The 16,642-nt window shown below is 40.1% G+C and overlaps 2 protein-coding genes across 7 annotated transcripts in view; one reads left to right on the top strand and one right to left on the bottom strand.

Annotated features, from left to right (window-relative positions):
* Nucleotides 1-832: 832 nt before the first annotated feature.
* On the top strand, nt 833-7,997 carry l3hypdh (trans-L-3-hydroxyproline dehydratase). 4 transcript variants are annotated; one of them, XM_080744378.1, is made up of 6 exons: nt 833-936; nt 2,225-2,707; nt 3,611-3,780; nt 4,888-5,010; nt 6,491-6,628; nt 7,332-7,996. In XM_080744378.1, the coding sequence occupies exons 2-6, from the start codon at nt 2,230-2,232 to the stop codon at nt 7,455-7,457; spliced, it is 1,035 nt and encodes a 344-aa protein (XP_080600504.1). In that variant the 5' UTR covers nt 833-936; nt 2,225-2,229; the 3' UTR covers nt 7,458-7,996. The 4 variants fall into 4 exon arrangements, with proteins under 4 accessions (XP_080600504.1, XP_080600507.1, XP_080600505.1 ...); XM_080744379.1 differs by having other exon boundaries at nt 834-936; nt 2,230-2,707; nt 7,332-7,997; XM_080744380.1 differs by having other exon boundaries at nt 837-940; nt 2,230-2,707; nt 7,332-7,997.
* Nucleotides 7,998-8,937: 940 nt separating this feature from the next.
* The window catches only part of daam1b (dishevelled associated activator of morphogenesis 1b), a 65,324-nt gene continuing 57,619 nt past the window's right edge, over nt 8,938-16,642 (bottom strand). For all 3 annotated transcript variants that reach the window (XM_080744636.1, XM_080744635.1, XM_080744637.1), the window contains 6 exons: nt 15,942-16,110; nt 14,294-14,401; nt 14,120-14,180; nt 13,871-14,002; nt 10,838-11,008; nt 8,938-10,510 (listed from right to left, as the gene is read on the bottom strand). In XM_080744636.1, the coding sequence (XP_080600762.1) occupies nt 10,298-10,510; nt 10,838-11,008; nt 13,871-14,002; nt 14,120-14,180; nt 14,294-14,401; nt 15,942-16,110 (854 nt within the window). In that variant the 3' untranslated portion in view covers nt 8,938-10,297. The remainder of the gene's footprint in view (nt 10,511-10,837; nt 11,009-13,870; nt 14,003-14,119; nt 14,181-14,293; nt 14,402-15,941; nt 16,111-16,642) is intronic.

The raw sequence follows: 16,642 nt of genomic DNA, 5'->3' as shown, positions 1-16,642 counted from the left end.
CAATCAATCAATCAATCAACGATACATTGCCCTTGGTTGTACAAACACAATTTTGTCATTTGTATATTTAGTTGATAAGGTTATGGAAGTTGTAAAAGTGGAAAGGGGATAATCATTGTACTGAAATTATATAAGGCCACAAGCATGTGATCACCAGCCAAAAGGTCTAAAGTCTATTATGTTATGCTATATGAATAATTTATTATCTCGCATGCATCCAATCAATCTGTCAACAATGCAATAAAGAATGATCACTGTTCACTACCTTTACTCATTCCTCCTCCTTCTTATAAGCATCAGTGAGAAAAACATTCAAGTACTTAAGGGATAGTCCATCCCACAAATAACATTTCTATCGATTAGCCTACACACCCCCTGGAGACTTGAATGCATGGATTTTTTCCCTTCGCATTCCTAAGCCAAAACTTTTATGATAATAATAGACCCTAATGTATCCGATAAAGGAAACTCTTTGTGTCTCCTACCGGATACACAAGGGTCTTATATTATCAAATTATTGGTTTAGGAATCAGAGAAAAAAAAATCCATTAATTCAAGGTTTCATGGGGTGTGTAATTGATAGGAAATAAGTCATTTAATTACTCCTTTAATATGGTTCTGAGCTATTTATGTCATACAAATTCCAAAGAATTTAAATCAGTATTAACTATAATTATTATCATCATCATCCTATGTTACTCACATTAACTTTGACATGCTAAATTCCTTGGAAGACTCTAATTTGCAGATTGCAGATTCTTGGTCATCCGAAATTCCAGGGGGCACTAAAGCTCCATTTAGTTTGTTTTGCAAACGACTACAGTAGAAGAAGAGAAAGAAGAAATCTGACAGAAAGCACAAAACTTTAACCAACTTTTTCAGCTGGAGAAGGATTTTGGAACTAACTTTGACACAAACCTGGAAAGAAAATCTGAAGTAAGTTAAAGTACATTCTGTTCTCCAACAGCAACAAGACAGTGATTTCACTCACTCTGACCAATGCAACACATTGCTATTCGACCAGAATAATGCCATAGTTATGGACAGTGGTGGACACTGGACAGTAGCATACACTACACTACAGTAGGCTATATTTACTTGAGTGCAGCACTTAAGTACATTTTCGAGTATCTGTACTTTACTTACCGGTACTTGAGTATTTTTGGATACTCAATACTACTCCACTATACTTTCTTTTTTTACTCCATTACATTTCTAGAAATGGACTTACTACATGATTAATTAACCACTTAACCCCCGTGGGCAACAGTGGGCGCGGTTTTCTGGTGCCATTAAAACATTGCTCATTAATTTTTCCCATAGAAATTTACAAAAAATATTTATATCAATTATTTTAAGCCTAGAATCAAGCCATCCAGGATCCTGGTGAATCATGACCATAAAACCTTTCACTCTGAGGATTTTTTTTGAATATCTAATTATATGATATACTACATTTAATAAATACCCTTTGTTTAGCTCTAATTATTTGAACACTTTAGTTACTAGTTACTTTGTAGACCGATGGATTATTATTATTATTAGATTATTATTACAAAACACACATTAACCACTTCAGCCCTATATATAGTTTGGCCATTTGAAAATAGCAGATCTACAACTCACAATGCAGTGCATTGTGACCTTGTAGATCTGCTTGAAGATTTCTATACATTTTATACACATGAAAAAACCTTTTAATGGGACATTCTGCATAATGAGAACTTTTGGTAGGCTACTTTAAGTACATTATGATGCCAATACTTTTGTACTTTTAATCAAGTACATTTTTAATTCTGGACTTTCACTTGTAAGGGCACGGTCACAGCGTCACACCACACCTACCTATGAGGGCGGATTCTGCCAATGCATTTCAATGGGAATGGAGCGGTTTTCTGCCATTTGTGGATTTCTTTAAAAAAGAAAATTGGCGGAATCCACCCTCATAGGTAGAATTTATAAAAGTGCGCTGCGACTGTGCCCTCACGGAGTATTTCTACATTGCAACATTGATACTTTTACTTGGGAGAACCACCCATTTTCAATATTGAACTATGTCATTAATATACCTTTGAGTTGTTATGTGGAAATAAGAAAAAAGTCCCTCCCGCCTTCTGTGTTGCCTAGAACTGGAGGATTGATTTTGGGGTTTGGCTTGCAAAGTACACTGTGTGATGATGTCAACTCCACCACTCTGATTATGTGCTGTGTATATTCCATATAGAATAGATGGACATCCAGCTTCCACCCCACGATGGAGACGAGCTGTCAGTGGTTGACATGCACACGGGTGGGGAGCCCCTGCGCATCATCCTCAGCGGGTACCCAGAGGTGAAAGGCGACACCGTGCTGTCCAAGCGCGCCTACGTCCGAGATCACCTGGACAACCTGCGGAAGGTGCTGATGTTCGAGCCGCGGGGACACTACGACATGTACGGCGCCCTGCTGGTGGCCAGCGAGCTCCCCGAGGCCCACCTGGGGGTGCTCTTCATGCACAACGAAGGCTACAGCACCATGTGTGGACACGCCGTCATCGCACTGGGTCGATTCGCCCTGGACTATAAGGTCGTCAAGCAGCCACAGTCGCCAGAGACTCAAGTGAATATCCATTGTCCCTGTGGGCTGGTCAAGGCCTTCGTAGAGTACTCTGATGGGAAATCAGGAGGGGTGAGGTTTCACAGTGTGCCAGCGTTTGCATTTGCTACAGGTAATACAAGGGGCAATGTGGACATGCTTACACAGCAAAACATCCTGTTAACTCTGAGAGTGCAGTGCATACCAGGGCATTCACCAAATATTAGAATATTTGAATAGCAAAGTCACTATTCGACGTTGTTCACCAAAGTCGAATATTCGCTTTATTTTTTTTATTTTTTATAGTTTTCTCTTAAAAAACGATATAGTTTATAAAGCTTGGCTAGATAGGAAGTCATAAGAATGAGTTGTCAGTGCCCCTGGTGAATGAATTTGTTAATGCTCTATACCAGGGCTTCTCAAACCTTTTTAGGCCGTGACCCCCAAAATAAACATATTTGAACTGGGGACCCCCACCCTGACAAGCACTTGGAATTGTAGGTATTAATGTGACTCGGTTCCACAGATAAATATTGTGAAAATAGCAGATCTACATGCTCACAACGCCTCTCAACGCGAGGCGTTGTGAGCATGTAGATCAGCTATTTTCACAATGTTTGCCTCTTGCTTACTTAATATTTGACAGTTTGGCCAGTCCTGTCGAATATTCGACTATTCAAATACTTTGAGGTCGAATAATTAGAATACTAAAAATCACTATTCGTGACTGCCCTAATGCACACATGTAACCAAAGTGGTCTTGGCCATTTGTTTACATTTATGCACTCTCAAGCGTTACAAATGTATACATTAACACTTTAATGTAGATTTTGCTGTGTGTTTTTGTGTGTGAAATATTTGTACAAAAGCACATCATACAAAACTGTTTTCAGCAACACAATTCCACTGATGAAAATGGAAAGCGAGACATTTCAGCTTTACAGAAAGGGTCGCCAATGTGTCCACGCAGGTTACAAATAGTATTTAAAAGGATTATTATTATCGTATTATCATTAACAATGTGTTTGTTTGTCAGATGTGACAGTGACAGTGGAAGGATTCGGTGATGTCGTGGTTGATATAAGCTATGGAGGAGCATTCTATGCTTTTGTAGATGCCCAGAGGTTTGGCCTGGATGTGTCCGAGTCTAGGACGCAGGATCTTGTGGATGTTGCCACTGCAGTGACCAAAGCTGTGAAATCTAAAGTAAGACTTTTGCAGTTATTATAACAGTACAGGTCAGGGGAAAATATTCTCTCAGTCTTATTGCATTATAATCTATGCCAGTGGTTCTCAAAGTGGGGTCCAGGGAACCTCAGGTTCCTTGAGGGGGTTCCACAAATGGACCATTACGGGTCTATAAATCTGAGAGTATACAAAAATTACAAATGGAACCAAATGGCCTTTGTGTGTGGAAAATAGTTAATCTACAAGCTCACAATATGTCACAATGCGATGCATTCACCATTGTAAGTGTGTAGATTTTCTATTTTAACTTTAACAAAGCCCTACTTTGCCTGCAAGTAAAGGAAGTTTGGGAAGGTTTACGCTGTAATCCTAACATATTTATTGTGTAGTGAGAGACGCCACCTGCTGGATTTTAATGAGAGCCCCTGTTGTACAGCTAACACCACTTTTACTATCCGTCTTAACAAGCATGCTATTCATATTCACAATGTTGCTGTTGTAAGTCCAAAAGTGTTAGTTTTCAGGAAAAAAGTACCTGTGTCCCAATAGACTATTTAGTCACAAACTCTTGTTTTAATACCTTTCATTGGTTAAATATTTATAAAACCCACAGACACACATTAAGCAAAGTTTTGATCAGTTCACCAAAAGTAGCAGATCTACAAGCTCACAACGTGCTGTGAGCTTGTAGGCTGGCGGCAGGGAGAAAGAGGACTTGACAGCTCTGGTCAAGCAAGCAAATGTTTTGATGATCATCTTTCGATGAATCTTTGTCAATTAATCGTCATCCTTGTGCAATACAGATTTTCCCATTATAGAGCAATTTTAGCTACTGTACTTTTGTGTCACGTTCATTCATTTACAAAAACATAAAAAGTTGAAATGTGGAGTACAAGGTTTATGCTCGACAATGATATGAAAACACTATGGACTAGTTAATCAGTCATCCATGCAATTCACAAAGTAAAAGAAGGAATCCAACCTGAATTGCAGGGCTATTATCTGGATTATATAGAAAGGAAGAAAATGTGTTTATCTTGATGGCACAGACAGATGGTCTTGTACACGGGGGGTACAAACATCACAATTGACTTAAGTATAACAGTCTACCCTGATTGCCTATAGGTGAAACTGCACCACCCAACCAGTGATGACCTGGCCTTTCTCTATGGTACCATCCTCACCGATGGCAAAGATGTTTATTCCACCGATCCCACTGCCAACATGTGTGTGTTCGCTGAGGCACAGGTATTGTACTTAAAGATTGAAGATTTCTATTTGTTACATCCCATATGCAGGTACAGTATGCAAGAGTAAACTTTTATTGGTTTCACAACATAGTAGGAACAGTGCCGTGAGTGTGTAACCTTGCTGAATTACAAGAATCCATCACCTGCAATACAGCAATAGTCAGTGGCTTGCAGCATTCCCGTCCCGTCTATTTAGAGTATGAGAAATTATTCACATCTGCTGAATTTCAATAAATTAACATTTCTTAGACTTATTGGAGTTAAATAAAGTTTGAATAGGTCAGTTACAATACAAATCATAACGCAGGGCTCAACTAAGTATAATAAGCTTAAAGGAGTAGTTCACCCCCAAAATGACTTTATTTTCCATCAGTTACTCAACCCATGAAGACTTGAGTTCAATAATATCTTTTGTATTTGTCGCATTCCTAAGGCAATCATTTGATTACAAATAAATGTACCCCCATTGATTCCGGATGGGGAATGTGACAAATACAAAAAAAATATTATTGTACTTCATGGGTTGAGTAATTGATGGAAAATAAAGTAATTTTGTGGGTGAACTACTCCTTTAATTACTGTTACCCAATTTTCAACAAATCTCGCTATTGCTCACGATAAAATGGTTATAAAAAGAATCAACTCACTCTGTGTCTCATAGGAGGGCTGTGAACACTTTAAAAATCCGCCTGAATAAAAATCATTTTTGGTTTATTTAACGTGAGAAGTGATAATCAATGGCTTCCATTATAGCATGCTAACTTTCCAGCAATAGAAAGCCTGCAGTTTCAATCAGCTTGGATTCCTCATTGATGATGTCACTGGTGGGCGAGTTTCTGAACTGTCCACAGTCCTCCTCTGAGACACAGACCGAGGTAGACAAAAATGGTAGCACGTTATCATGAGCATTAGTGAGGACCAATTATTTGAAGAACATGGGTGAAGTCGTCCTTTAAGTGAAGAATAAAACATAAATAAATACAGAACACCCACCATATGGCAAGGGGTTCATGGGGGTTCAAGGTTCAATATAACCTTTGTTTAACCCAGGGGTCCGGGCGAAATTATTGCTTAAATAGCAATTTTTTTTTAAATAGCTTGAATACATGATTACTATGCAATTGACAGATTGTTGATATTATTGACATTTGTTCTCAGTTGTAGTATGTTTAGAAATGGTAGTGGTACGGCCCACCCTGCTCGCTAAACTTGTACTTGTTTAAAATAAAAAAATATGTCGTAGCCCCGACCCCCCACCCTACGAGGTGGTAGGGGGTCCCTGCTCCATCTCCCCATCAGTTTGGGGGTCCCCGGCCTGAAAACGTTGAAGACACCGGTAAAAAAGGGGAAAAAATGCAAGTATGCACTGCACAAGAGGCAGGAATGTTACACAGGTTCACCTGCATAAAACTACCAATGTAAAGTTTGAACAGAATAAAGACAATGCAGCATTAAGAACAACACTCTCCCTGCCGCAGGTGGACAGAAGCCCTACTGGTTCTGGCGTTACGGCTCGCGTGGCTCTTCAGTACCACAAAGGCCTCATCCAGCTCAACCAGACTCGGACCTTTCAGAGCGGGGCCACAGGATCCCAGTTCACAGGAAAAGCTGTCCAGGTACCACAGCGTCTCACAATACAAGTCTGAGTGCACAATTAGTTCAGTTCACGAAAAGGTGAATGAGGTTGGATGAGTTATTATCAGAAGTGGGCCACTGATAAGACAGCAGGAGGTGAAAGGACTCTGGGTTGACTGTCATGGTCAGAGTCATTGGCCAAAGGTCTGGTATCAGTTTGAGGTAGCTTAGCTCTGCGAGGCTTCTTGTAATTGGGGTCAGTCAGAGTGCACAGTGACTGAGAGAGTTGCACAGTGCACTGTTTTTGCACATGAACAGCTCTCAAAGCTGGGCACTTCTAGAGAGGCAGGAACTAACTTTGTGGAAGGTTTGTACATACCGTAGATCAGTTGTTTTCAAACTTTGACATTTTTAAGGTCTCTCCTTAACTTCAAAGTTACAGACTTGTAAGGGTCAATTTAGACCCCAATAAAGGAACCTAGAGAGTCCCTGAAATCCACTTTGAGAACCACAGGTTTAGATTGAAATCTCTTTTGTATGATACGTATGGTAAATGGACACTGACAAACAAGTGAAGGTGCTCTAGTCTCTACCTCCGAAAAAATCTATTTTCGTAACATTGTATTTGATTATTTACATTTAGTATTTGGGGAATTATAAGTACTATAATCTATGTTCCATGTCTCAACACAGGTTGAGAACCATTGTGTTAACTGATACACTATCGTCTTTCCCTCTGTGCAGGAGACCATGTGTGGAGACTATAAGGCTGTGGTGGTGGAGGTTGCTGGCAGGGCTTTCTACACTGGCGTGTCTCGTTTTGTACAAGAGTGTGATGACCAGCTTACACATGGTTTTCTAGTGAAATGAGCTTTGATGACACGTATAAATTCTATTCATTCTATAGATGTACCACTTGTTTGTCCATGAATACAATAAATCAATCTGTAATACATAATGCACCATGTCAAATTCTGGACCGAATGAGGAATGCAAGGTATTCAGCACAAAACTCAATTCTTCCTTACTAGTCAGGCAATATACATTTTAGTTATTGATTATGAAGACATGAATTACATGTGTTTTTCCCACTAAATTAATCTTAATTCCGTTAAATTGTAAATTCTAACATTAACTTGATTTCTGATTGCTACCTGGAATTCGGCCCGCTTGACTTTTACAGCTGGTTCTCACGGCCTGTTGTTTTTAGGTCATGACCTCCCATTCCAGCCCCTCAGAGGGAAGAGGTTGCTGTAAATCAAACCACAAAACTCCAAAATTTTACCAAATAAAAGCATTGGGTATGTGACATTACAACGGTAATACAAATCAAGACCAAACCATTTATTCTGAAATCTACTTTCCAACTATCTGCATGTATGACAGTGCTGTGAATGCTTTTTCCATATAAACTTGTGAGAGACCTGGATAATCTTTGAGACTAAAAGGGAAGTACTGTAAGAACATGGGCTGCGTGATTTTCTTCTGACATCCTGATGTTTTCTGGTCTGCTCGACATGAATAAATCTTCACTGAACCCCCCCCCCCCCCCGCTCTGATAAATGAAACACCTGATAAATGGATGTTGAGTATCTTGTAGTGACAGTTACTGACCACAAGAAGGAGCTAAGAGACAGGTTCCCAACCTACAGTACCCCCACTTTGGACCTGGTGCACACATGATGTTGGACAATATTTTTGAAAGATGGGACAAAAGATGTTATGAAGGTTATCGATCTACAAGCTCGCAATGCATTGCGATGCCATGTGTTGTGAGCTTGTGCTAGCAATGATGATGATTTGTGAACAAATCTTTTCTAGGTCACAAATTAGTAAGCTGGGAAAGCAAAATGTCTCAACATGTAAAGTAAATCGGTCATCTACTTACCATCTACTCACTGAAGGCGGCTGTGTGGCGAGAATATCTGTGTACATCTCACTGGGAAAAAATTAATTGTGCTTTTCTACATTTTGTCTTGTTATAGTAAATCATGATCCTGTCTGTTCAAAAAACATGACACAAAACATTGATTAAATGAGTAGTTCACCCCCCAAATGACGTTTTTCTATTGATTACTCACGCCATGGAGATTGCAGACTTGAGTTCAATAATACGTTTTTGTATTTACGGCATTCCTAAAACAAAAAATGTATTATAGTAAATTTGGGTCCCCATTCGGAATCAATGTTGGTACCGGTACATTTATTGTTATCACATCTTTGTCTTAGGAATGCAACAAAAAACTAAAAATATTATCATTAAGTGTGAACTCATGGCGTGAGTAATCAATAGACCCCCATTTTGGGGGTGAACTTGGTGCATTTCTATAATGAAAAACAGCAAACAAAGTAACATTTCTCCCATTTATTAACCTCAGATCATCGTACAATGGAAGGCAATTTTTAAATTATAAAAGCCCAATGAAGGCAACACCCATTTTGGGCAGAGGGGGAGGGGGTTAAAGGAGGAGGATAATTCAGAAGGTCCTCTTACTGTATATATATTCCAGATCTGTGATGTTCTCAGACTTTATTGTCCAGTGTAAATCCAGTTGATGTGAAAGTAACATATTTGAACTACCCAGTACAAATGTAAAAGGAGGGCAGTGCTGTGACGGGAAGAGTGAGTGGATTGCATTGACTGGGTATGGTTTTACTGTCATCTAGCATAGTACTTATAAACGCTTGTGTACATGTGTAACAAGCAGTCAACCTTATATAATATTTATACATGTATAATCTATGACATGAGTGTCCACACTTGTTGAGGACATTACAGATGAGGGCCCAGGCCTCAGGAGTATAGCCTCTCAACAATAATATCAACAGAGTTAAGGCCAGCTCTTAACAGGAAACATCCGTAAAACATAACAGCTATCAATACATAAATGTTGCATGTCAATAACGTCGAATAGAAAAGGACCCCCCCACCCCGCCAACATCCTTCACTTGTACTTAAAACCACTTCCATCCAACGATGCATTGTTTCAGTCCTTGTATGGTTTTAATTGCAAGAGAAAAACAGTGTAAAGGGAGCATCTCACAAGTCTCTCTCCAACAGACGTCTCTAGGACAACTCGGGTGCAGTCGTCAGTGCACCCTGTCGCTCGTTGAAAACCGTCCCATACAAAATGGCCCCTTGGTTTTTATGGAATCATCTTCTTGTCTGGTCCAAACTCGGATCAAAGTTTAAGCCACGAATAAGTCTTATTAGCTGCACAGTTTGTTGTGCATCGTTATTTACATATAAAAAAAAGAAAAAACGAAACGGCATGGAATGGATTCTACCGAATAATTGTGATGATTTTGGATACGTTCTCCAGCTTTCACTCTAGAGGCATGAAGGCTGGAGCTCATCCAGAGGGAAACATATCTGCTCTAGCACGTGACTCTGTGACCTGGTTGATTTCACACTCACCCAGTGAGAAATGTCCTATTTGGTCATGCTTGACATCTTTTGGCTTCTGCTCCTTTTAACATACAGTACATAAGTCAGAGGGTGAAGAGTCAAAAAAACATGTTTTCAATGGTTCTGCAAAAAATAACGGGTCAAGGCCATGGTTTATTCAAGTTGAGCTGAGCGGTGTTGGTGGCAGAGAATGTCGCAGAATGAAGACGTCAGTCTGACACAAAGTGAGAGGACAAGCCAGTCGAGTGGCCACAGCCAGCTTGGGTACATTGAGGGGACCAGATAGCGAGGTCGATCGCACTTAGAAGTTAAGCTTGGTGACCGGTCGTTCTCTGCCAGACTCCGAGCTCTGGCTGATGATCCGCTTGCGGTTGCGTTTCATCTTGGACAGGTCCTTGTCAAAGACCTCCCCCGATCGCAGAGCGGACACCAAGTCGTCAAACTCGCCGCCGTCTTCCTCGCCGTTTTCCTTGGCTTTGCGTGCCTTTCGCTCTTTTTCCCTCTGTTCCTTCAGCTGTGGCAATAGTGTAAATCAAAGAGGGTAAAGATCAACTACTTCATAATGACACACTGAGCAAATGCACAATTGCTTGTTTATGTCATTCATGGGGGAAAGATAAAGAACATCAACAGCAACGAGGCAAGCTGATGTGGTGTTTCCCATGTTAAATAATGGAAATATGGTACACGTTTTTGATTCCAACAATAATTCAAATGTATACGTTCTCATCGTTTGCCAAAAATAATACTTATTTTTGAGCGACAACACTGTGTGACAAAGCATAAATTACCCTTTACCCTCTTGTTTTTTGCGGCATATGGAAATATGCTGAATGCATACCTGAGCTTCCATTTTGGCCCTGCGTTCCTCCTCCTCCTTGCGTTTCCGCATGTTCTCATTCTCCTGCTGTGCTTCAGAGAACGACTGCAGGAACTGGTCAAAGATGCCAAAGAACTCATCTGGCTGCATCTTGCTGGCATCCTCGCCGAAGTGCTTTACTGCCTTCAGGAACTGGGGGGCCACAGAAAGGGTGACGGGTTTACAACGGCGCAGGACGGGACCATGTTTTACCCACCTTGTGACTTTTTACAGGGCACTTGTTATGTCTTTGAAATCAGAGGAGGGTTACTACTAAGAAGTCCAGGGGCTTTGAAGACCTTGTTAACCCAGATGTGACCGGCTGCCGAATACAGCCAGAGACCAGAGGCTGGAGCCAGAGCCAAAATTAAGGCCAAATGTGTTTGTCGGTTATGGAACGAAGCAAGTTTAACCCATGAAGAACTGAGGTTCCCTATTCTACAAATGTCCTCTAAATTTAGTTTTCTGAAAAAACATATGTTGCTATAACAGCGGTGCTCAAACCTTTTCATGCCGAGGAGGACCCCCGAAATTATATATGTATTTGGCCGTATTTCAGGGATCCCCAGAAGCAAAGATTTGAGTTAAAAATGTTCCCTATATTCAAAGATTTGCACACATCTCAAAAGATCTTTTTGATCTACAACCTCATAGAGCACGGCACAAAGGGATATATACAGGGTTCCCACACATTTTTACCAATGAATTTCCAAAATGTTTCCAAAACATTTCCAGAATATTTAACCCAATTTCCAGGACTATATAAAAATAATTCAGCGCAATAATGAGTCGCTTACTCCTATGTGCAATGCCCAAAGACAGGCAGTGTAGCAAAAATGAAGCGTGCACGCTGCGAACTGACCGTGGCGTGCATGCAGATCGTGCACAATGGACACGCACGTGCCCACGTCAAAAGTTACGAGGGGCCCCTCAAAGTGGATTTATGTTGGCAGTAAATGAGTAATAACCAATAACCAAAAACAATGCATAGCTTTTTTCCAGGACCTTCCAGGACCCTTGATCAATTCCAAAAAAATTCCAGAACTGGAAAAATATTTTCCTAATTTCAAAATATTTCCAGGAATTTCATGACCGTGGGAACCCTGTATATAGCTAAACACACATGCTTTCCTGGTTTTAATGGGTTAAAAAAAAGAGGAAGACCAGATGTGCGATCATGCTGAGAACATCTACCTTCAAAAGATGTGCATGTCAATGCCAACTCTGTAAGCAATCACGTTAGTGATTCATGCTCTCATACACAGGCACGTGTCAGCGAATGTGATGATGTTTTGCGACGTCTCCCCACAGCAGTCGAGTCCAATGACATGAAATATAGTTTTGTCCTCTCGCACAAATGCTCCTGTGATCTTGACATCCTGCGCTCTATATTATCCAGTCATGGACACACATGCGTGCACACATGTCAAGAGGACTTTACAGAGGCATGCAGTGCACACAGTAAACATTCTAAGAAATTTAACTGTGCAGGCCGCGGGCCCCACAAAAGATGCTGCTTGGTCAGTGAACGTGTGATTATAAACAAACATGCTCAAGATGAAAGTGCTACTTGACTTTTTTGCAGGAACAAACAGGGACACACATGCATAAAACTAACTTTAATGTGCCCCAGTGTTTCCTTTGCAACTGAAATTGAGACAGTAGGAAGACTGGGAAGGATAAAGACTGGGGTAAAGCACAACAAGGGCTATTTTCACCAAACGTTCGCCCCCAGAAGAGGAACACTAGGGTTTAACTGGTTAAATAGCAGATCTGCTATTTTCCGTGCACAGCCAACCGGCAATTAGGGCTGTCACGATTACGACATTTTACATGACAATTAATTGTCACTCAAATAATTGCGATTAACGATTTAATTGTGTTTTTTTCGTTGACAATTACATTTCTGTTTGGCTTGTAGGCCCACATGGTAGATATGACACATAACCTAAATATACAAAGAAATTACTGACATATTTGACAACTTTATACTTTAAAAAGATCATTGATAGTGGAAATAGCCGATCTACAACCTCACAACACGTCGCATCGCGACGCGTTGTGAGCTTGTAGATCTGCTATTTCCACTATTTTTTACTTAAAAAATATGTATATGAACATTTTTCAACATGGAAACGATTATGACGATTATGAAAAATAATCGCGATTATGTCAAGTAATTGCGATTAGACGATTATGTAATAATTGTGACAGCCCTACCGGCCATAGAAGATCTGCTGGACTAGCAGGGGTACGTTCACATGCATACATCTGGGCATGCATTTAACATCTTAAAAGCTAGAAACAATGTCCTCTTAGAACAGTGATACCAGAACACGCATATTTGGAGTTGCGTATTGAGTTGACACATACAGCATCTAACCCAATGCCAAACATAACTGCTTTAATTACAACTCCCCCTGCTTCCGACTCCACCCTTGAGCTACAGATAGACTGCGTCAACTCAGTTGAACAACAAAAGACAACCGTTACAGAGGTGCAGGAAGGCTGTTTGCCTTCCTGTTTTTCAATTTCGCTCGGTCTTCATCAAGGGCCCATCATCACCCTGCCATGTGTAGAACAGACCGTAGGCTGAAGCCTAATTTATACCACGCCTTGTGTTCGTTTGAAGAAAACAACTGATTTCCCAACAAAAGAAACAACACATTGCGTTGTTAAGTTGGAAAATCTGTTATTCTTTGCATGTGACGCTGTTGTTCGACGATGGATACACAGATTGATGGTTTGAACCGTCTGGAACCTTTTTCATATCAAGGTCTATTATTTATTCAGCATTTGATGAGATTTAGCCTCTCAGACCCAAAACTAAAGCATATTTTGTTATCGCAGATGTTCAAAAATAATTCAATGTAAAATGAAACCAAGGTCCATTTGGTTTCATGTTATGCTCTCAAGAGTTAAAGATCTATAAGGGTCCATTTGGTTACCCGGAACCACTGGTTGAAAACCACCGGTCTGGAGGAAAACATGCCAGCCTGTTGCACACTGACTCACCAGTTCTTTGGCCTCGGTGAGTGAGTCCTCCACATCAGAGAAGCTGAAGCTGGCCACCGTGATGAACTGGCTCACCACAGACACAAACTTGTCACCCGCCTCCTGCGGTCGCTTCTTCTGGTATTCCAGCTCCTGAGGGCAAAGAGAGCGGAACGGCGTTATACACGCTACATGACTTCACCAACAATATGCATTCAATCTAACGAGTACGTGTTACAATAATGCAAAATAGGCCTCATTGTGACTCACGCTCTCTACGCTTTTCAAGCCGCTGCGCAAATTGTTGATGTCCTTCTCCAGTTCTGTCATGCTGCAGCAAAAAGGGGAAACGAAAACCAATGTATGAATATAGGATGGAAAGGATATTCTTTTGGGGGCAAAATTTCATTTATTTCATTTTAACTTAATTAGCCAGTAACCTACTTGACTTTGGCTGCTTCTGAAACATTCTGCAGGTCCTCCTGGAACATCAGAACTTTGGGGTACTTCTTCTCTAGGATGGTGATCAGGTAGTGTAAGAGAGTGATGTTCCTGCAAACACAACACACACGCACGGTTGGTCATACAAACCTGTTTGGGCCACTCTTCCAAGGCCAATACTACATACAATACACAGTGGTGTAACGCAACTAAGTACATTTACTCAAGTGCAGCACAATTTTGAGGTATTTTTAACTTTACTGGAGTAATTCCAATTTTCTGTATTTTTACTTCACTACGTATCAGAGGCAAATATAGTACTTTTACTGCACTACAATTACTAGTTATTTGTACATTTTGATTATTACTACAAAACAAATATTCCACCACTTCATAGCCGATCTACTGTACAAGCTCACAATGCGTCGCGCATTGTGAGCTTGTAGATCTGCTATTATCAAAATATTTTAAAATTGTATGCAACTTGCTAAATGGGACATTCTGCATAATGAGTACTTTCTACTTTTGGTAATGTAAGTACATTTTGCTGGACTTTTACCTGTAACAAGAGTATTTCCACATTTTGATATTGATACTTTTAATCAAGTAAAACATGTGTATACTTCTTTTTTACACCACTGACAATACAACAAAAGGGATGACAACGTGTGCTTTCATCATCAACATGCCATTCCTTTTATCCTTAAAGGACCTACACCATGAATTTTCACTTTTTCTATTTTAAAACCTTTTTTTGGGGTCCCACTGGCACCTTCTATCCTCACAAAGTCCTATTTCTGACCGTTGTGTCTTTCTCTGGTTTTGGGCAGACAGAGATGAAAAGCTTTCCACGGGTTCTCAGAACAGTGCTGTTCTGAGAGTTGACGAGAGTGACGTCACTCTCGTTTCCCGTTTTTTTTTTCAGTCAAAAAAAAAAAAAAAAAAAAAAAGATTTTTTTTTTCAAAACTTTTTTTTTCAAAAAAAAATGCAATGCAGAGTAATTTCAATTTTCTTTTTTTCAAAAAAAAATTTTTTTTCCAAAAAACTTTTTTTTCAAAAACTTTTTTTTTCAAAACTTTCTTTTTTCAAAAAAATGTTTCAAAAAACTTTTTTTTCAAAAACTTTTTTTTCAAAAAACTTTTTTTTTTTCAAAAAACTTTTTCTTTTTCAAAAAACTTTTTCTTTTTCAAAAAACTTCTTTTTTTTCTGGAAAAACCCCACTAGATGCGCCCCTGAGCAAACAGAGGCCGTTTTGGTATTGCAGCTGGAGAGCCTCATTATAGTAGAGCTAGAACAAACAAAAAGAATGGTCAGAGTGTTTGTTGAGGGTTAAAACCTGTCTAAAGCTGCATTCACACTGCAGATATATAGTTGAACGTTTAGCTTGCTTGGTCAATGTTATCTCAATGGAAACCAGCTTTAAAGCTTCCAAAGCTTCGTTCTGTGTGTGTCCTGTATCTTTAAAGCTGGTTTCCATTGAGATAACATTGACCAAGCAAGCAAAACGTTCAACTATATATCTGTAGTGTGAATGCAGCATTAGACTCAATTTTGAGCATATATTTATACAAAAAATATAGTTTTAAAAGCATGGTGTAGGCCCTTTAAAACCTGAGAAGTTGCAACCTGGGGTTTTTCTTGCGCTCTTACTTGTCGATGCTAGATTTGGTATCGGCGATCTTGTTGAGCGAGGACACCTTGAAGCCGTACGCGTTGCCCCTCTGGCCCTTGTTCATGTAGTTCCCGAAGGCCAGCACCACCTCCAACAGCTGCTTCAGGTTTCTGCTCTGTAGGATCTCTTTGGAGGCCTTGGTCAGAGCTGAGGAACAGGGATATGGTGAACAGAAGGCATAATGAAAATGGAGGAGTTATAATCTAACTAAGTACTGCAGTGGTTCTCAACCTTTTCAGGCCGCGACCCCCAAAATAATCATATTTTAACTGGGGACCCCTCCACCCTGACGAGCACTAAGAGTTGAGGCATTACATTTTGTATAACAGTTCTATTGTGAAAATAGCAGATCTACGTGCTCACAACGCCTCGCGTTGCGAGGCGTTGTGAGCATGTAGATCGGCTATTTTCACAATTTCTGCCTCTAATATTTGACAATTTGGCCGATGTTTAATTTGTAATTTTAGAGGTATTAAAACGTCCTTAAATTGTCGTTTTAGAAATGTGCAGACACCCTCTATACACTTAAACATTATGTTGGTTGTTTACTGTTGAGAGAGAAAACAATGTTGCACATTAAGTTGATCATCTGGGCACCCCCTAAAATAATTTGGGGACCCTTCTAGGGGTCCCGACCCGCAGGTTGAGAACCACTGAAGTACTTTACTTACAGTAAGTT

This window comes from Nannobrachium achirus (genome assembly GCF_963921795.1).
Source record: "Nannobrachium achirus genome assembly, chromosome: 16".
NCBI classification, from domain to species: Eukaryota; Metazoa; Chordata; class Actinopteri; order Myctophiformes; family Myctophidae; genus Nannobrachium; species Nannobrachium achirus.
The sequence above is the reverse complement of the archived record's forward strand: the minus strand, read 5'-3'. Positions and strand labels throughout refer to the sequence as shown.